General features: G+C 46.6%; 1 protein-coding gene across 7 annotated transcripts in view; it reads right to left on the bottom strand.

Annotated features, from left to right (window-relative positions):
- Positions 1 to 22,606, bottom strand: part of CAST (calpastatin) — a 358,547-nt gene that overhangs the window by 60,515 nt on the left and 275,426 nt on the right. For all 7 annotated transcript variants that reach the window (XM_063964046.1, XM_063964049.1, XM_063964052.1 and 4 more), the window contains one exon: positions 2,721 to 2,831. In XM_063964046.1, coding sequence (XP_063820116.1) covers positions 2,721 to 2,831 — 111 coding nt within the window. The remainder of the gene's footprint in view (positions 1 to 2,720; positions 2,832 to 22,606) is intronic.

Raw genomic sequence — 22,606 nt, 5'->3', positions numbered from 1 at the left:
CGGGATTTTAAAGTATGTCTGAAAGGGGTATGTGCTTTTTTGGTTTGCTAACAAACCTGAAGAAAAAAAAAACCATAGTACAAACAAACACTGGTCATAAATTGTCAACTGACCCAAAAACGGACTGGGGCTCTAAAACAGTCCTGGCATTCTCGTCTGCGCAATACAAGGGGGGGTGGTCACTTTTCACATGGGCCTGGCCTCATCTCTCCGTATGCCGGGTGGCCGAGCAGAGCTACAGGAGGCAGATTTGCTCGGCTAGCTCTGGTCTCTCTGGGTGCAGTGCAGCCAAGCAGAGCTGCTCAGCCAGGCTTTTAGGCTGGACTGGCCCATCAGCCCTTCTGGCATTTGCCAGAAGTGCCAGATGGCCAGTCTGGCCCTGAAATGACCTAATAGTTGGGTATGAATTAATTAAAAACATAAGGAAAGTGACAGAATTTAAACTGTACCTTATATAGCGGTAGATACAATATGGATGAATGTATTACGGGACAACTGATAGAGTTTGACTCTCCTTAAAAATCTATGAATTCCAGACTTGTCTAAAATATGTCCTTGAGATAGATAATATGGTAATGCAAACACATGCTAAATATACTTTTTGAGTTACTAAGAGGAGAAAGGAAGAGGAGTCATCCAAATCATAGTAGGAACACATGTAGTAGCCACCACTATTTGTGAAGCCATCTTTATAGAATCCTGTTAAGGTTTTGGTGAGGGCAGAATAGGAGAAAAATCCATTGCCCCCAACAAACTCAGGCTATAAAGGAACAATTACCCCACAAGACCTTCACATATTGAACGACTTCATCTGTGGCCACAAATCTGCCAACATCTGTGATCAGTATTCTGAAACGTCCTACTAGTCTATATGGGGTACAAAATATTAATAGCAGACTTTGCAAGAAGTCTCCTACATTTTTGCTGAGAATGAGATTTTTGCAATTTTTCCCCATTATGATACCCCATACATCCTCATCTGGGGGAGGTCCTACGTGTGTTTTATTTTATTTATTTATTTATTAACAGTTTCTTATACTGTATATAATGCAGCATATTCCGTTGCGCTTTACAATTGGGGCAACAGTAATAGAACACACAGACCTAGAAGTAGGAAGGCCCTGCTCACAAGCTTACAATCTGTATATTACAAGGAGACTCTGAGTTGGAATGCATGCATAAAGTAATAAAGGCCATGATATCCCATATTTATTGCTATGTGGTGGCTAGCTCTGGCAATACAGCACAAAAAGATTCTCAAACATGATCCTGTGGATGAGAACCATTAGGGGCAGCACAATGGCACAGTGTTTTGTATTGATGCATCACAGCAGTCAGGTCATGGGATAGATTCTAGCCAGGGTCTTTTCTGGGTGACGTTGGTATGTTTTCCCCATATTTTTATGGATTTGCTCTGGTTCTGTGCCACACTCCACAGACAAACTGGTAGGTTTACTGGCTTCTAACAAAATGGAACCCTAGTGTGCATGTGAGGGAATATAGGGGTAGATATATGGAGAAGTGATAAAGCAGTGATATTAAGTGATAAGTGGAAGGTAATAACGCACCAGCCAATCAGCTCCTAAAGGGGGTACTGACGGGAGAGATGTGTGCTGAGCGATCTTAACACAGATCGCTCAGCACACATCTCTCCCCCCGCTCAGCACAGCACGATGTGCTGAGCGAGGGGGGCGCTCACTTCACACAGCGCTGAAGTGAGCGACCCGCTAGATTGAGCCTGCATGCAGGCTCAATCTAGCACCAGCGATAGCGACACACGGGGCCGCTCATTGCTATCACTGGGGGGCATACACACGGCAGATCCCTGCTTAAAATCTAAGCAATCTACTCGGATTGCTTAAATTTTAAACACGAATCTCTCCGTGTGTACCCCCCTTAACTGTCATTTTTCAAACCCATAATGATTGGCTGGTGCTTTATCACCTTCCACCTATCAATTCTTAATCACTGCTTTATCACTTCTCTAGGCTTAGTACATCTGCCCCATAGATTGTTAGCTCCACTGGAGCAGGGACTGATAATGACTATTGTCTGCAAAGCACTGTACAAAAAAGAATCAATATTTGAACTTATGTCAGCCATCATTTAAAATGCTATGCGTACAAACGAAGACTTGCTAAAGGGACAAGAAATGTATAACTTACAATTTCCCCCTAATAACTGATTATTATTGACCAGAGACATACTGTGAACCCAAGATGACTAGAATTCCCGTGACCTTAATGCAGAAGTCACAGACTGTTTAACAGCCGTAAAGACAATTAACTACAACATAAACATCTCCTTACATTGGGGGTCTGGAACCACTAGAGAAGAAAAACAAACATCCATTGAACCACCCTTTTATACCTTTCCTCTGAAAAAATTACTTCATAAGCAATTTTTATTTTTAATTATCTGGATAAAATGGGCAGTTTATATCATCAATCAATTATTTTACATCACACTCCTGTTGCAGTCCAGATGTCACACAGGTGGAGATGTATGAAATCTTCTACAGTGGAAAAGTGGACAAGTGAAGAAGTTGCTCACAGTAACCAGTCAGATTCCACCTATCATTTTACAGAATGTACTTGATAAATGCTAACTAAAGTATGATTGCTTGCTAGAGGCGACTTTCTTCACCAGTGCACTTGTCCACTCTTTAGAAGGTTTGATACATTTCCCCCATAGTAGGTAAAAGAGGTGCTAGTTCTTACTGTAGCGCTTGCGGTCTGTTTTCCAGGTACTAATTTTGCATCTTGTTTGGTCGGGCCTTTCCCTGTGCTGGGTTTTACAGATGATGATGTTGTCGTATTCGTACTTTTTGCCTGTAAAGAAACAATAACACATTTAATTTGGAATTCTATCATAAATAATCAATATGAAATAACAGTGTAAGAAGGTAATGAGTCTCACTAGCATGGCCTGTGGTACTACAGCACAGAGCAATCTCTGCTTAGAACAGTGGTTCTCAAACTTTTTTTAAACACGGTACCCTAGAGCAGCGGTGGCCAACCTGTGGCTCTTGAGCCGCATGTGGCTCTTTCTTTCTTTAAATGTGGCTCCAGACACTTGAAGTCACATTACCACAATAGATCCGGTAACCACTGCACTCCAGAAAGACACGCGGAAGCACTATGATGGCTGTGGACTGAGGAAGCCAGATACTAGAGATAAAACACCCACCGTCAAACAGAAGATCCTTAAGCCCCTTTCACATCGCCAATGCAGGATCCCACCCGGGAATTAGAAACGGTCCTTCCCGGGTGGGATCCGGCATTGGACCCTAACAGGTGTCTTCCCGACCCGGCAATTTGCTGGGTCGGTTGCCATAGCTGCAGAGGAGGGCGCGGCAGCGGTGGTGGAGGCGGCGTTGGTAGATGAGATCATCTCTGCGCCGCCTATCCCTATGTAGTAAACGGGTCCCATCGACTCGGGAACCCATTTCCGCTGCCACTGACCTGGTATTCAACCCAGGAATAACACTGCTTATAACCCGGGTTGCATTATCGGGTCAGGCAACCCAGGAATTCGACCATGGCCCATTCACACCGCACACCAACCCGTCGATACCTGGATATTTGTGCAATGTGAAAGGGGTAATAAGGAGCTGCTACAATGGCATGAGTTGGGGGGGGGGGGGGGGCTCTGAAGTGACACATGAGGGTTCTAGCAGGAGTGACACATGGGAAAGCTGGATGAAGTGACATAGGGAGGGTGCTAGCAGGAGTGACACGTGGGGGAGCTGACTGGAGTGACACAGCAGGGTGCTGGCTGAAGTGACACATGGGAGAGCTGAAGTGTACTATGTGAATCGTCTTTCATTATATTTTATGTTTCTGGCTTTTTCAGTTATTTTATGTGGAAGTGACTTCTTCAATGTATTTTATGTTGGATCTGGCTTTACAAATTTATTTATGTGGATCTGGATTTTTCAATGTATAATATACCAGGGCGTGGCCTAGCAGGCACAAGGCCACACCCCATTTTTGCATGCTTACCTTCGGCTCTTTGACGTACCTAACAAGATTTTTTTGGCTCTTTGACTCTGACTGGTTGGCCACCCCTGCCCTAGAGTATCAGAATTTTGTCACGGCACCCCTAGACCAAAAGATTCTTATTGATAAATTTAGAGAAAAATGATTACATTGCGTTTATTTGTCATCCTTAGGCTTAATTATGTTGTGAGGAACAAGATTCGCTTGTGTTTGTCCACATATTTCATGACTGGCAGCCACCAGCTCTGATTTTGCTTATTACATAGACCATAAATAATTTGAATTGGTCCTGAACCACCAACCCAAGGCACACCAGCAAGTGTCCCGAGGTATTACCTTTACATTTCACAAACAAAGTGGGATTCTTAGTGTAGCTTTGCTTAGCAAACTATAGTATCTACAGTACATAGAAGAGTAACAAATACACCACAAACGAGCTGAGCTCGGAAATATAGACTTGGATAAGGAGTTTGTCAGAATCTTTAGCGAGGAAGATAAACATTCTAGAGCGGTTGTTCAACTGGAAGCTCCCAGATGAGGATATTAAGGGACTACGCCTGGGCTGATCACAACATAGCTGGAATTGCTCCCGATTTGCGTGATGGAACTGAATGCATACCAGCATGGAAAGTTGCGTGCACCTTGGCGAGCAGACCGCCTTTAAGCTTACGCATGGATTGATATCTATCACCATCGCTGTGCATTTGCAACAATCCTATCCCTAGTACCACAGATTTGTATGAAAAACGAGGTATCAGTGCAGGTTATATCCTGCCCCCATGTATTAATGCAGACCACACTTGTGGGAAGCAGGGCCGGCAACAGAATTCTTTGGGCCCGGTACACAGATATCTCCGGGCCCTCACCACCACCACCCTCGGGATGTAGTTAAGTGACCGGCGGTCACATCCCGCCCCCTCTAAATCCCACCAGATGGCATGCCGACTAGCAGGGACTATTCCCACTTGGCCACGACACCCATAGAGTGGGAATAGAACCTGTGGGGAGCGCAAGGAGTTTGTTGCGCTGCCCCCCCCCACGCCGGTATTCCACCGCCAGGATACCGCGGTCGTTATGCTGACCGCTGGGATCCCCAGCGGCAGTAATACATACCCAACCCCACCCTCGGCCTCCTCGACACTTATACATACACACATATATTTATTTGGGATGCACTCAATTTACCTGCAATCAAAATACAGATGGTCAAAATACCGACAACCATTGACCGATGGTCAAAATCCCGACGGGGTCAAAATCCCAACATGGTCAAAAAAAATCGACAAGGTCATAATACCGACATTTAAAATGTCGACAGGTCAAAAAAAATCGACATAAGTTTTTCATGATTTTTTCATTGAAACGGACTTGTTCATACTTTACCATCCAGGTGGACCTGAAGGGGGAAATAATAGGATGCCGAGTGCAGCGAGGCACCGTGCCCGAAGCATGGCGAGCGCAGCAAGCCATGCGAGGGGACGCGGTACACTTATACAGTGTCCATGTCGACATACACACACAATAAATGAAAAACTCTTGTCGACTCTTTGAACTGTCGACATTTTAAATGTCGGTATTTTGACCGCCGGTCAATTGTTGTCAGGATTTTGACCGTTGGGATTTGATTGTAGGTATTTCATACTGATCCCATTTATTTATAAACATACATACAGTATATATAGTTACACACACACACACACACACACATATAAAGAACCTAAGAAGGTAGAAGCTGATTAGTTACTATGGGCAACTTCCCCACTTAGGGCTGTATTCAATAAGAGTCGGAAACTGCCGTCTTGTCGGAAAGACGGCAGTTTCCAACTGGAATAGGTCGGAAGGGGTTCCAACCTATTCAATAGGGGCACATTTTGCTGTCGGAAAGCAGGTGGATCAGCGGAATACCCGCCGATCCATCTGCTGCTGTCGGAAACGGGACCAAATCCGACAGGTTTAAGCCCCCTTTCCAACAAACTCAATCCGACTTGAAAACAAGTTGGATTGAGGTGAGGAGACGGGGAGCGGTGCGGCGTGCTACGGGGATGAGAGTAGTACCTGTAGTGCCTCCCCTGCTGCTGCAGACATCACTCCTGCTGCTAGCTCCGGCCGCCGCTGGAAGCTCCCCCGCCGGCCGCCTCACGATGCTCCCCCCGCCGCTGCTGTCAGCGCACCTGGCATGCCGCTGATAGCAGCGGCAGGACAGGATACAGGGAACGGGCAAATCAGACAGTCGTATTTGGCCGCTCTTTGAATAGGGGTTGTCGGATCCATTCCGACAACTGCATGTCGGAATGGACCCGACTCTCATTGAATATACCCCTTTATCTCTCTCTCGAAGGTTTGGTACATCTCCTCTATGGTGAGAACTGAGCAATATGGCGTTAGACCTGTGTCAACACCATCATGGGAAAAGCTAACTAAATGTAGCAATAGTTTTGTTTACTGCGATTAAATATTGTATTTTGTTTCTGGACGTGTGTTTAGATGCATCAGTATCACTGTAAAATGCGTAGCCATGCAGGGGAACTAAGCAGCGTCACCAGTCTTGCTTGTCTGGTCTGTCTGTAGTCCATGTGTTATGCCAGTCATTTATAAAACATTTCTGTTTCCCAAACATTGTATAGTGGAACGAGTAACAGAATATATGATGCAGTAGCACACCTTTACATGTGTCATCTCTTACAGATTAAGGCAGTGGTTCCCAAACTTTTTTGAGTTACGGCGCCCTAGAGTATCAGAATTTTTTTCACGGCACCCCTAGGACAAACATTTCTTATTAAGAAATTTAGAAAGAAATATTACATTAAGTAGATTGTGTTTATATTTCATCCTTGGGCTCAATTGTGTGGTGAGGGTCGAGATTTGCTTCTGTTTGTCCCCATATTTTATGACTGGCAGCCACCAGCACTAGTTTTTCCTCTTATATTGACCATAAATAATTTGAATTGGTCCTGGACCACCAATTCAAGGCACCCCTTCAAGTGTCCCGAGGCACCCCAGGGAGCCACGGCACACAGTTTGGGAACCACTGGATTAAGGTAATAAACAATGTAGCTCAGTGACTTCTCACGGTCTCCTAATTAGTGAAACATAGAATTTGACGGCAGATAAGAACCACTTGGCCCATCTAGTCTGCCCACTTTTTTTTATCCTTTAGGCAATCTCAACCCTTTTTGAGCCTTAATTCTTGGTAAGGATATACATATGTCTATCCCAAGCTTTTTCTAAATTGCTCCACAGTCTTAGCCTCTACCACCTGATAGGAGGCTATTCCACTTATCCACTACCCTTTCTGTGAAGTAATTTTTCCCTAAATTCTCCCCCCCCCCCCCCCCATCCAGTCTCAGTGTATGTCATTGAATTTTAATACTCATCTTCCTTTGAAGGATGTTTCCCTCCTGAACTTTAAGACCCTTCTTGACAGAAACTTTAAAATATATTATGTCCCCCCTTTCCCTTCTCTCTTCCAAACTATACAAGTTAGAATCTTTTAGCCTTTCTGGGTAAGTTTTGTGATGTAGGCCATGCACCATTTTAGTTGCCCTTCTTTGTACACTCTAATGTATTTTTATCCTTCTGAAGATATGGTCTCCAGAACTTGACAGTATTCCAGATGGGGGCCGTACCAATGACCTATACAGTGGCATCACTTTTTTCCTGCTACCGATTCTTCTCCCTAAGCAACCAAGCATCTGACTTGCCTCTCATTGCATTGCTTTCCTGCCTTCATGTCACTTGAAATAGTGACTCCTAAATCCCTTTCTTCCTCAGTAGTTTCCATTATAGAACCCTTGATACTATAGTTAGCCTTTGGGTTTTTGAGACCCAAGTGCATGAGTTTGCTTTTTTTTAGCATTAAACTGTAGTTGGGGAGGAATTAAAGTGTTTGGGTGCCGACAGCCACTAGCTGGTGCCCGATAGAGCAATTCAAGTGTTGCTCTAGTTGGGCACGCACAGCTGCAAGCACTGACTTTACTGTTAAGACAGTTGTTTAAGGTGCTCTACTAAATAATGCTCTAGAAGAAATGTTATATTAGCAACCACTGTTGAGGTATGCCAGCCTCTAGAAGAACAGAAGAACAAAAGGACCTAGGTGGCAATTAATACATATAATACATATACCAATGAATAATACCATATAATACATATACCAATGAATAATTTTTTTTTATTATTAGGACAATAGATCAATATATATACCTACCAGGAGCAACAATGACTATAGTAAAAGAAGCTGTGCGTACACCCCCCACTAGTGATTCTGAGATGGCCGAGCATGCCCCCATTAGCGACGCCAACTGGGCCGCACCTCCCTGCCCGCATCCCATTGGGAGAACTAAACTAATATTTTCCTCCACTTTAAGCTTTCAAGCATTACCTAAAAACTAACCTGTTCAGGCACGCTTCTCAAATTCCATAGCCACCCACATAACCTCTATAAGCTATCCAACCTAATTACATCACTGATGTAAAGTGTGCACATAACTTTACATACTTTTACATCCTGCTGACCCCAGGCAAACATCTGTGTGACGGCCCACCAAGAACCTCTGCAATCTGGATGAGCCAATACGTAGTGCTCATTTTGTGTATCAATATCCATTTCCCTATAGATTATAGTTTTGCAAACTGGACCCCCTTACCGGTCAGTCCGTTATTACCAAATCTTGTTTTATTGACATTGTTTCCAATTGTCAAGCGTAACGCAATATGCTGGTGCTATTTAACAATTCACATGGGACGAGAAAGTTGCCAGCTAGGTTTTCACCAACACTGATGCATCCTACATTGATTTCAAAGGATATCCATTGTGCACAATCTCTCCTCAAGCCCCCAGACAGTGATGTTGCAGTCAAGGGGTCTAAGTTCTTAAACAAAAAACCTACGCTTTACTTACATATGGTCAGCAATACAAAATGGACATGATCATTTAAAGATTACTCACATTAGTCATAGTGTTAATTACAGCAAGATGAGCTAATGTCGCTACATAAGACAAAAATATGTACAGTAGAAAGCATTTACCAATGAGGATACACAAAATTGTAAATGTATATCTCTCCTCAGAAACCATGACCTATAGACTACAGTATATACAATTACTGTATGAATACACAGACATAAACACAAAGAGAAAATTAAATATTCATACATTTATGAAATCTAAACCTATGTTGGTGAAGTTAAAAGGAGCTCCTGGAACGGGTTCACTACGATCTGCCGGTGGTCGGGCTCCCGGCGACCAGCATACAGGCACCGGGAGCCCGACCGCCGGCTTACCGACAGTGTGGCGAGCGCAAATGAGCCCCTTGCGGGCTCGCTACGGGCACGGTGGCGTATTCTCCCTCCAGGGGGGTCGTGGACCCCCACGAGGGAGAATAAGTGTCGGTATGCCGGCTGTTGGGATCCCAGCGCCGGTATACTGTGCGCCGGGATCCCGTCAGTCGGCATACTGAATACCACCCCCTGGAAGAGGATTCAATGCAGAAAGATACCTGCGCACAAGTAATGTCCTCAACATGAAAGACTGATTGAGCCTACTGTACCTGCATCCAATGTTGAGGGGGGTACACACGGAGAGATCCGTTCTTAAAATCTAAGCAATCTGACTAGATTGCTTCGATTTTAAGCATGGATCTCTCGTGTGTATGCCGCACAGTGATAGCGATGCGCGTCCCCGGGGGGAGAGATGTGTGCTGAGAGGTCACTGATAGATCGCTCAGCACACATCTCTGGGGGAATAAGAACGTGTGTACTGGCCTTTAGGGTACTGAGCCCTAAAGGCCAGTACTTACTGGCCGATGCAGGAGAGATGTGTGCTGAGCGTGCGGGGGGAGACGGGGGGGGGGCGCTCATTTCACCCAGCGGGTGAAATGAGCGACCCGCTAGATTGGCCTGCACGGCAGGCCAATCTAGCACCAGCGATAGTGATGCGCGGGGCTGCGCATCGCTATCGCTGTACGGGCTACACACGGAGCGATCAGATTTAAAATCTAAGCAATCTAGTCAGATTGCTTAGATTTTAAGCAGCGATGGCTCCGTGAGTACCCCCCTTAACATACAGTAACTTTAGATAACGCTTTATCAGCCATCTAACAACTGGTGCCAAACACAGATAACGTACAGTAAAAGGTAAACAGTCTACTCTTTGCAGACCAAGCATAACAATGTATCGGAGGTGGTCTAAGTACTATAGGATATTTACATTCCTAATCTGTCTACCTGTCTAAAGGGGGGGGGGGGGGCTTATAGTACTCATAGGGGTATATTCAATTGGTGTCGAAAAAACGGCAGTTTTCGACTTTTTAACGTCGAAACGTGATTCGACCTATTCAATGCTTGTCGACAAGTCGAGGCATTCGACTTGTCGAAAAGCACGTGGATCGGCAGAATAGCTGCCGATCCACGTGCTTGTGTCGGAAAAACCCCTTTTCGACCATCTCAGTCCGACATAAAAAAATGTTAGACTGAGATGTGGGACCCGAGAGGAGGGGGAGCCGCGGGGAGACGGGGGGACAGCCACGGGCATACAGGGGAAAGCAGCGCTACAGTAGCGCTGCAGCAGGATGTCACACAGCCGGGACGCTCACGGCAGCTTCCACCCGGCTCCAGCAAGTGAGGTCACGCTTGCTGGAGTCGGGTGGACACTGCCGTGAGGTCGGGCGGCTGTGCGACATCCTCCTGCAGCGCTACTGTAGCGCTGATCTCCGGCGGCTGTCCCCGGTGATCTCCCCGCGGCTCCCCCCCCCCCCCCCTCCCCCTCTGGGTCCCTCATCTCAATTCGACTTGAAAAAGTCGAGTTGAGATGATATTTGAATAGGGGTTGTCAGATCCATTCCGACAAATGCATGACGGAATGGATCCGACTTTAATTGAATATACCCCATAGTACAGTATCTCATAGTACCTAGACCACCTCCGATACATTATGTTATACATCAGCAATCGATTGGGGCAATTTGTTTTGCAGATGATTGTGCAAATAAATCTGCAATGTATGCGGTTCACAGATCACAGATTTAGACCACACTTTGATTAAGATTGGTAAATCAGGTTGTTGTTGGATTTCACAGATCCATTGGGGTTGCAGATTGTTAGTGTATAGTAACAATCACCAGATTTGCAGACCGTTTCTACTAAACTGATCAGCTTGTCAGGATTGACAGATCTGTAGTTGCTGAAAATGATCTGCAAATATCTGAAATATATCTGTAATGTATGGCGGCAGATTGGTGGATTGGGGAATCTTTAAATCTGGGGAAAAAAATCTCAGTCTGCAAACTGTCTTTTTGTGATTGCTGATGTATGGTGGCCTTAAGTCTACTACTCTGCTAGTGGGAACACTCATTGCAACAGCGAGGATACTGGAGTCCCAGGGAATTACATCTTGCTGTCTACCCTGCTATAGGGGGGTACACACGGAACGATGTTCACTTAATTTCTAAGCAATCTGACTATCGCCAGCTCTAGATTTGGCATGCATGCCAAATCTAGTAGATCGCTCATTTTACCGCTGCGTGAAATGAGTGGTCCCCCACCCCTCCCCCAGCACACATCGCGCTGAGTGCTGAGCGGGGGGAGAGATGTGTACTGAGCAGACTGTGCTAGATCGCTCAGCACACATCTCCCATGTGTACCCCCCTTATTTCTTACCCGTACAGAGATTTGGTGAGACTATTTTACATCTAAACTCACTGAGGTACTTAATGGAGGCGATTCCATTTGTATAACATCAATGGGTCAGAGTTTGTCACTGATATTTGGCTTAATGTCAGTGTTTGGAAGATTTTAACTGTTGTTATATATATATATACTTAGTAGGAAGAAGGCGGCACTCGTACAGACTCGTAATGCAAAAGATTTAGGTCATTTATTTAGACCAGATGGGCCGACATGTTTCAGGGTAAACCCCCGTCCTCAGGGCCAAATACAGCAAGTGAACATGGTGTACAGAACAACAAACTTAAATACTAACATCCATTAAACACAAACATACTCACCTGTTCATCGGCGCGACCGCCAGCCACTCTGCTCTGCTGACTTCCGCATCGCGAAGTGATGACGTGCCGGGTGCGCCGAGTGAACAGGAGGGTATCCATAGCAACTGTCAAGGGCGTCCTGAAGGCGCCGCTGCAGCAGCCGTACTGTGCACATAAAGAAATTGAACAGTGTGAAAGACAAACGTTTAAAAACATCAAATATTGTAAATAATGCTACTCAACAGATCCTATTACAGCACATAAACTAGGAGCTAAAAGCCATAGGTAGAAATAGATATATATTCATACATTAAGCAACAGTCCCCTAATGCTGACATATTTAAAGGAAACACTGGAGACTCATATTCTCGTTTAACCCTCTGGGTGCTAACGTCCCCAGAGAGAAGATCCAGCATGTCTCTTTTTGCAGCAGACGTCTACCTCTATTGCCCTCCCTAGGCGTAACGGGAACATGGTCAATCAGGATAGCTCGTATGCTGGCTACCCCATGCTTAGCTTGTAGGCAATGCCTAGCGAACGGCTGCTCGCTATGGCCTTTTTCAAATGCTTTTTTGATGGCACTGCGATGCAGTGCCATCCTTTCCCTAAATTGCCGGATGGTCTTGCCGACATAGGCAAGACCACACGGACATGTTAATACATAAACCACATGCGTGGACGTACATGTAAGTCTATGTCTAATCTTCAACTTTTTTCCTGAATGCGGATGGTTGAAGATCATGCCTGAAACAAGAGTGTTACATGTGGCACAGCCCAGGCACTTATAGCAACCATTCTTAGGTCTCAGAAAGTGCCTGGTCTGTGCCCTCGTATTCTGCGAAAAATCAAGCTTGATATTTCGCAGAATACGAGGGCACAGACCAGGCACTTTCTGAGACCTAAGAATGGTTGCTATAAGTGCCTGGGCTGTGCCACATGTAACACTCTTGTTTCAGGCATGATCTTCAACCATCCGCATTCAGGAAAAAAGTTGAAGATTAGACATAGACTTACATGTACGTCCACGCATGTGGTTTATGTATTAACATGTCCGTGTGGTCTTGCCTATGTCGGCAAGACCATCCGGCAATTTAGGGAAAGGATGGCACTGCATCGCAGTGCCATCAAAAAAGCATTTGAAAAAGGCCATAGCGAGCAGCCGTTCGCTAGGCATTGCCTACAAGCTAAGCATGGGGTAGCCAGCATACGAGCTATCCTGATTGACCATGTTCCCGTTACGCCTAGGGAGGGCAATAGAGGTAGACGTCTGCTGCAAAAAGAGACATGCTGGATCTTCTCTCTGGGGACGTTAGCACCCAGAGGGTTAAACGAGAATATGAGTCTCCAGTGTTTCCTTTAAATATGTCAGCATTAGGGGACTGTTGCTTAATGTATGAATATATATCTATTTCTACTTATGGCTTTTAGCTCCTAGTTTATGTGCTGTAATAGGATCTGTTGAGTAGCATTATTTACAATATTTGATGTTTTTAAACGTTTGTCTTTCACACTGTTCAATTTCTTTATGTGCACAGTACGGCTGCTGCAGCGGCGCCTTCAGGACGCCCTTGACAGTTGCTATGGATACCCTCCTGTTCACTCGGCGCACCCGGCACGTCATCACTTCGCGATGCGGAAGTCAGCGGAGCAGAGTGGCTGGCGGTCGCGCCGATGAACAGGTGAGTATGTTTGTGTTTAATGGATGTTAGTATTTAAGTTTGTTGTTCTGTACACCATGTTCACTTGCTGTATTTGGCCCTGAGGACGGGGGTTTACCCTGAAACATGTCGGCCCATCTGGTCTAAATAAATGACCTAAATCTTTTGCATTACGAGTCTATACGAGTGCCGCCTTCTTCCTACTAAGTATATTTAGTGACATGGAGTCACCAGGAGGGCACCTCAGCATTTTCCTTACAAAGGTACACAGGAGTGCCGGGCTTCTCTGCCATTTATCTATAATATATATATATATATATTTTTTTTTTTTATATTTTTATATTTATATTTTTATTTTTTTTTATTTTTTGTGGCAAGTCATATAGGACATAATAAAATGTGCTGGAATATTGAAAATAGACAGTTCGATGTGTTCAATATACAGTAGCACCGTAGATTTTGTTCACATTTTTTTTTTTTTTTTTTAGATTCCATGTTATATTGGACTGGAAAAAGAAGCTCATTCAGTATATTGGACTTGATATTTGCTATTCATTATTTTTTTTGGAATGTTTCTCTTTACCTGAAATCAGTCTTCACCTATGTTTCTATTGCAAAGAAACTCCTGTACATTATATTTGATCCTGTTGTGAGTTTACTGCAAAGAACTTACATTCGTTATTCTTTAGATCAGTGATCTCCAACCCGTAGCTCACCGTAGTATTTTCGGTAGCTCACAGAGAGCACAGGCTTGGGCGATCACTGGCACTCCTCCTCCCTTCACTTTTAATATGGTGACGGCCGACAGACAATCAGAGCTTGTGGACTGGCAGTGGTGGCACCTGATTGGCTGCCGGACTGCAAGTTTTGATTGGCTCACTTACCAGCACCATATTTTAAATGCCCGCCGCCGCCGGGGACTCTGTCACCCTCACCGCAGCCGCTCTCCGGACTTCACAGGAGAGGCGCGCGCTGCGCTCTCCTCCCCTTCCGTCACTCATACAGGAAGAGCAGCACCAGCGGCAGTAGAAGAAGCCAGCAAGGGATGGGCACTGTGTGGGGCACTGTATCGGACACTACGGGGAACATTTTAAATGGCACTGCTGGGGGGCATTATTTGTGTATCTGGCACTGCTGGGGGTATTATTTGTGTATCTGGCACTGCTGGGGGGCATTATTTGTGTATCTGGCACTGCTGAGGGGCATTAATTGTGTATTTGGCACTGCTGAGGGGCATTATTTGTGTATCTGGCACTACGCTGGGGAGGCATTACTTGTAGTTGTGAGGCCACACCCACTTTCGCAGGAACGCACGTGCATTGTGGGGAGGGGGTAGCTCCTTCAGAGGTTTTATTTTCCGAAAGTAGCTCACACCCCAGTTAAGGTTGGAGACCACTGCTTTAGATGATACAAAGGTTAGGGGATTGAGTTCTAATTGTTCCCTGGCAGAATTGATACATTCAGCGCTACCATTACAAGTGTATCTACAGTATTTACTCTGAAAGATCTATATAAGAGGAGAGCGTGGTTACTTTCCCGACATCTTGCTGTAGAGTGCTTTGAAGCCCAGCTGTGAATAAAATCTTCCTGGCATAACATAATGTACTATCACTAGCCACATTGCTCAAACCCAATATATATGCAGAGATTATGGTAAAAATCAAGAGAGAAGATGTTTCAGTGGTCAGAATTTAGTTTATAAACATTGTTACAATAACACACAGCGCTGTAACAAGCCCACCATACTGTATGTAGCAAAGCCTATGCTTTCCCATACAGTATCCAGCAATAACAGGATACATGGTGCAGGGCAAAGAGGACAGGATATAAAGAGCAGGGTAGCAATGGCAGTATACTGGAGATCATATCTGTGATCAGGAGTGGTTCTAGGCACAGGCAAGAAGGGCGGGTGCCCCGATGCGCTGCGGCAAGTGGGCTCGGCAGCAGTCACCGTGCAGGCGCTCGCCGCCCAGCCGCATACCACCTGCAGCAGGCGCCGTGGGCTGTCTGGGCGCTCGCTGCAGCTGGCGCCACTGTCAGACGCTATAGGTCATAATTGACCGAGTGGCGGGCGGCCAGATACAGAGGGCAGCGCAGCAGTGGTCGGGAAGCAAGAGCGGGGCTGGAAAGTATTGCGTTTTTGTTTTTTTTGTGTGTTTGTAAGCAGGGCACAACTACAGGAGGAAAGTCTACTGGGGGCACAAGTACAGGAGCCATAACTGTGTCCACGCCCCTTCCGTATGAAGCCACGCCCCTATTTATTGGTGCAAGGTCTAGAATCGGCCCTGTCTGTGATGACAATACATTGGAAGCTGTCGCACATTGACAAACAGACATGGATGGTGCAGAATGGCACAGGACATGGAGGGTGCAGAATGGCACAACAAGATATGGGGGGGGGGGGGGGGTGCAGCAACGGTTCTACGTGGCCATGCAAAGTTTCTACTCAGTTTATCTAATAACTTTTGAGTTGTAGTCCCTCAACACCAGCCCCCCCTCCATTACCTCACAAAATTAACATGGTAGAATGCTGTTCGATTCAGCCTTAACATAAGGGCATGACTATGCCCTTATAATATTTATAGGGCCTAGCCCTCTTATGCCTTTGGCCTAGCATCCGCCTATCATGCCACATCCCTAAAGTACCAGGGCCTAGTGCCCACTTGCCACATGGGTATAATGTCCAACAAAGGATCTTCAGCTGCACTAGTCCTGGCTTAGCTTGGGGCCTCTTGTCTTGTGGCTCATTCCAGGTTGTATTCACCTGAGGAGCACAAATCCTAACCAGCTGTGGACTTCCAGTGTTTATAGTGCTGGCCTTCACCTGGAGAGCAGTGGCCTGTGTTAGCTCTTTTGTATAGGCCACTGCTACTCTAGGGCTTCCATCATTTGCACTAACTCTTCTCCCGTCCAGAATTGGATCTTCCTTCTACACCCGGGTTGTGGCGGCCTGCCTAAGTGCTTTTGCATACTGTAACTTGTCATTAACCAAGGATTTCCGGCACCTTCCCCATCATTGGAGGCATCTTCTCTGGTCTCTTCAATCTGCACAAACTCTTTACTGGATAGCTAAGCTTTTTAGCAGAGGCCACTGCTCCTCTAGTATTTACTACGAGCAGTGGCTTAACTAGAAATTTTTCTCCCCCAAGCCAAAACATTCTCTAGCCCCCCCCCCCATAATTGGCACTAGTAAAGTGATGAATCTGCAAAAAAGGAACGTGGCCTTGCTGAAATGGGTGTGGCTTTGCATAAAGGTATTACAGGAAAAGACTACCTTATACCCCAGTTTTGCAACCTGCACGCCCAGACGTTGGCCACCACAGAAAAAAAATAAGAATTTACTTACCGATAATTCTATTTCTCATAGTCCGTAGTGGATGCTGGGGACTCCGTAAGGACCATGGGGAATAGCGGCTCCGCAGGAGACTGGGCACATCTAAAGAAAGCTTTAGGACTATCTGGTGTGCACTGGCTCCTCCCCCTATGACCCTCCTCCAAGCCTCAGTTAGGATACTGTGCCCGGACGAGCGTACACAATAAGGAAGGATTTTGAATCCCGGGTAAGACTCATACCAGCCACACCAATCACACCGTATAACCTGTGATCTGAACCCAGTTAACAGCATGATAACAGAGGAGCCTCTGAAAGATGGCTCACAACAATAATAACCCGATTTTTGTAACAATAACTATGTACAAGTATTGCAGACAATCCGCACTTGGGATGGGCGCCCAGCATCCACTACGGACTATGAGAAATAGAATTATCGGTAAGTAAATTCTTATTTTCTCTAACGTCCTAAGTGGATGCTGGGGACTCCGTAAGGACCATGGGGATTATACCAAAGCTCCCAAACGGGCGGGAGAGTGCGGATGACTCTGCAGCACCAAATGAGAGAACTCCAGGTCCTCCGCAGCCAGGATATCAATTTTGTAGAATTTTACAAACGTATTTGCTCCTGACCAAGTAGCTGCTCGGCAAAGTTGTAAAGCCGAGACCCCTCGGGCAGCCGCCCAAGATGAGCCCACCTTCCTTGTGGAGTGGGCATTTACAGATTTTTGGCTGTGGCAGGCCTGCCACAGAATGTGCAAGCTGAATTGTACTACAAATCCAACGAGCAATAGTCTGCTTAGAAGCAGGAGCACCCAGCTTGTTGGGTGCACACAGGATAAACAGCGAGTCAGATTTCCTGACTCCAGCCGTCCTGGAAACATATATTTTCAGGGCACTGACAACGTCTAGCAACTTGGAGGCCTCCAAGTCCCTAGTAGCCGCAGGCACCACCAATAGGTTGGTTCAGGTGAGACGCTGAAACCACCTTGGGGAGAAACTGAGGACGAGTCCTCAATTCCGCCCTGTCCGAATGGAAAATCAGATAAGGGCTTTTTCAGGATAAAGCCGCCAATTCTGACACGCGCCTGGCCCAGGCCAGGGCCAACAGCATGACCACTTTCCATGTGAGATATTTTAACTCCACAGATTTAAGTGGTTCAAACCAATGTGACTTTTGGAACCCAAAACTACATTGAGATCCCAAAGTGCCACTGGAGGCACAAAAGGAGGCTGTATATGCAGTACCCCTTTTACAACGTCTGAACTTCAGGGACTGAAGCTAGTTCTTTTTGGAAGAAAATTGACAGGGCCGAAATTTGAACCTTAATGGACCCCAATTTCAGGCCCATAGACACTCCTGTTTGCAGGAAATGTAGGAATCGACCCAGTTGAATTTCCTCCGTCGGGCCTTACTGGCCTCGCACCACGCAACATATTTACGCCAATTGCGGTGATAATGTTTTTGCGGTTACATCCTTCCTGGCTTTGATCAGGATAGGGATGACTTCATCCGGAATGCCTTTTTTCCTTCAGGATCCGGCGTTCAACCGCCATGCCGTCAAACACAGCCGCGGTAAGTCTTGGAACAGACAGGGTCCTTGCTGGAGCAGGTCCCTTCTTAGAGGTAGAGGCCACGGATCCTCCGTGAGCATCTCTTGAAGTTCCGGTTACCAAGTCCTTCTTGGCCAATCCGGAACCACGAATATAGTGCTTACTCCTCTCCATCTTATCAATCTCAGTACCTTGGGTATGAGAGGCAGAGGAGGGAACACATACCCCGACTGGTACACCCATGGTGTTACCAGAGCGTCTACAGCTTATTGCCTGAGGGTTCCTGGACCTGGCGCAATACCTGACGAGTTTTTAATCATGTGGAAGACTTCTGGGTGAAGTCCCCACTCTCCCGGGTGGAGGTCGTGCTGAGGAAGTCTGCTTCCCAGTTGTCCACTCCCGGAATGAATACTGCTGACAGTGCTATCACATGATTTTCCGCCCAGCGAAGAATCCTTGCAGCTTCTGCCATTGCCCTCCTGCTTCTTGTGCCACCCTGTCTGTTTACGTGGGTGACTGCCGTGATGTTGTCCGACTGGATCAACACCGGCTGACCTTGAAGCAGAGGTCTTGCTAAGCTTAGAGCATTGTAAATGTCCCTTAGCTTCAGGATATTTATGTGAAGTGATGTCTCCAGGCTTGACCATAAGCCCTGGATATTCCTTCCCTGTGTGACTGCTCCCCAGCCTCGCAGGCTGGCATCCGTGGTCACCAGGACCCAGTCCTGAATGCCTAATCTGCGGCCCTCTAGAAGATGAGCACTCTGCAACCACCACAGGAGGGACACCCTTGTCCTTGGTGACAGGGTTATCCGCTGATGCATCTGAAGATGCGATCCGGACCATTTGTCCAGCAGGTCCCACTGGAAAGTTCTTGCGTGGAATCTGCCGAATGGGATTGCTTCGTAGGAAGCCACCATTTTACCCAGAACCCTTGTGCATTGATGCACTGAGACTTGGCTCGGTTTTAGGAGGTTCCTGACTAGCTCGGATAACTCCCTGGCTTTCTCCTCCGGGAGAAACACCTTTTTCTGGACTGTGTCCAGGATCATCCCTAGGAACAGAAGACACGTCGTCGGAACCAGCTGCGATTTTGGAATATTGAGAATCCAATCGTGCTGCCGCAACACTACCTGAGATAGTGCTACACCGACCTGCAACTGTTCCCTGGATCTTACCCTTATCGGGGAATTGTCCAAGGAAGGGATAACTAAAATTCACTTCCTTCGAAGGAATATCATAATTTCGGCCATTACCTTGGTAAAGACCCGGGGTGCCGTGTACCATCCATACGGCAGCGTCTGAACTGATAGTGACAGTTCTGTACCATAAACCTGAGGTACCCTTGGTGAGAAGGGTAAATTTTGACATGAAGGTAAGCATCCTTGATGTCCCGAGACATCATGTAGTCCCCTTCTTCCAGGTTCGCAATCACTGCTCTGAGTGACTCAATCTTGAATTTGAACCTCTGTACGTAAGTGTTCAAAGATTTTAGATTTAGAATCGGTCTCACCGAGCCGTCCGGCTTCGGTACCACAACAGTGTGGAATAATACCCCGTTCCCTGTTGCAGGAGGGGTATCTTGATTATCACCTGCTGGGAATACAGCTTGTGAATGGCTTCCAAAACTGTCTCCCTGTCAGAAGGAGACATCGGTAAAGCCGACTTTAGGAAACGGCGAGGGGGAGACGTCTCGAATTCTAATTTGTACCCCTGAGATATCACCTGAAGGATCCAGGGGTCTACTTGCGAGTGAGCCCACTGCGCGCTGAAATTCATTGAGACGGGCCCCCCACCGTGCCTGATTCTGCTTGTAAAGCCCCAGCGTATACTGAGGGCTTGGCAGAGGCGGGAGAGGGTTTCTGTTCCTGGGAACTGGCTGATTTCTGCAGCCTTTTTCCTCTCCCTCTGTCACGGGGCAGAAATGAGGAACCTTTTGCCCGCTTGTCCACGAAAAGACTGCGCCTGATAATACGGCGTCTTCTCATGTTGAGAGGCGACCTGGGGTACAAACGTGGAATTCCCAGCTGTTGCCGTGGCCACCAGGTCTGAAAGACCGACCCCAAATAACTCCTCCCTTAATAAAGCAATACTTCCAAATGCCGTTTGGAATACGCATCACCTGGCCACTGACGTGTCCATAACCCTCTACTGGTAGAAATGGACAACGCGCTTAGACTTGATGCCAGTCGGCAAATATTCCGCTGTGCATCACGCATATATAAAAATGCATCTTTTAAATGCTCTATAGGCAAAAATATACTGTCCCTATCTAGGGTATCAATATTTTCAGTCAGGGAATCCGACCACGCCAACCCAGCACTGCACATCCAGGCTGAGGCGATTGCTGGTCGCAGTATAACACCAGTATGTGTGTAAATACCTTTTAGGATACCCTCCTGCTTTCTATCAGCAGGATCCTTAAGGGCGGCCATCTCAGGCGAAGGTAGAGCCCTTACAAGCGTGTGAGCGCTTTATCCCCCCTAGGGGGTGTTTCCCAACGCACCCTAACCTCTGGCGGGAAAGGATATAATGCCAATAACATTTTAGAAATTATCCGTTGTTATCGGGGGAAACCCACGCATCATCACACACATCATTTAATTTCTCAGATTCAGGAAAACTACAGGTAGTTTTTCCTCAATAATACCCCTTTTTTGGTGGTACTCGTATTATCAGAAATGTGTAAAACATTTTTCATTGCCTCAATCATGTAACGTGTGGCCCTACTGGAAGTCACATTCGTCTCTTCACCGTCGACACTGGAGTCAGTATCCGTGTCGGCGTCTATATCTGCCATCTGAGGTAACGGGCGCTTTAGAGCCCCTGACGGCCTATGAGACGTCTGGACAGGCACAAGCTGAGTAGCCGGCTGTCTCATGTCAACCACTGTCTTTTATACAGAGCTGACACTGTCACGTAATTCCTTCCAACAGTTCATCCACTCAGGTGTCGACCCCCTAGGGGGTGACATCACTATTACAGGCAATCTGCTCCGTCTCCACATCATTTTTCTCCTCATACATGTCGACACAAAAGTACCGACATACAGCACACACACAGGGAATGCTCTGATAGAGGACAGGACCCCACTAGCCCTTTGGGGAGACAGAGGGAGAGTTTGCCAGCACACACCAGAGCGCTATATATATATACAGGGATAACCTTATATAAGTGTTTTTCCCCTTATAGCTGCTGTATAGTTAATACTGCGCCTAATTAGTGCCCCCCTCTCTTTTTTTTAACCCTTTCTGTAGTGTAGTGACTGCAGGGGAGAGACAGGGAGCTTCCCTCCAACGGAGCTGTGAGGGAAAATGGCGCCAGTGTGCTGAGGAGATAGGCTCCGCCCCTTTTTCGCGGACTTTTCTCCTGCTTTTTTATGGATTCTGGCAGGGGTTAAATGCATCCATATAGCCCAGGAGCTATATGTGATGCATTTTTTTTGCCATCCAAGGTGTTTTTATTGCGTTTCAGGGCGCCCCCCCCCAGCGCCCTGTACCCTCAGTGACCGAAGTGTGAAGTGTGCTGACAGCAATGGCGCACAGCTGCAGTGCTGTGCGCTACCTTGTTGAAGACAGGACGTCTTCTGCCGCCGATTTTCCGGACCTCTTCTGCCTTCTGGCTCTGTAAGGGGGCCGGCGGCGCGGCTCTGGGACCCATCCAAGCTGGGCCTGTGATCGTCCCTTTGGAGCTAATGTCCAGTAGCCTAAGAAGCCCAATCCACTCTGCACGCAGGTGAGTTCGCTTCTTCTCCCCTTAGTCCCTCGATGCAGTGAGCCTGTTGCCAGCAGGTCTCACTGAAAATAAAAAACCTAATCTAAAACTTTCACTAAGAAGCTCAGGAGAGCCCCTAGTGTGCACCCTTCTCGTTCGGGCACAGAGATCTAACTGAGGCTTGGAGGAGGGTCATAGGGGGAGGAGCCAGTGCACACCAGATAGTCCTAAAGCTTTCTTTAGATGTGCCCAGTCTCCTGCGGAGCCGCTATTCCCCATGGTCCTTACGGAGTCCCCAGCATCCACTTAGGACGTTAGAGAAAAATAATTCTGATTCATGCCCCTTACATTATTTGTCATTTTTCCCTCC

The sequence above is a fragment of the Pseudophryne corroboree genome, chromosome 1 (assembly GCF_028390025.1).
Source record: "Pseudophryne corroboree isolate aPseCor3 chromosome 1, aPseCor3.hap2, whole genome shotgun sequence".
In the NCBI taxonomy this organism is placed as follows: domain Eukaryota; kingdom Metazoa; phylum Chordata; class Amphibia; order Anura; family Myobatrachidae; genus Pseudophryne; species Pseudophryne corroboree.
This window is presented reverse-complemented; position numbering and strand designations above follow the sequence as displayed.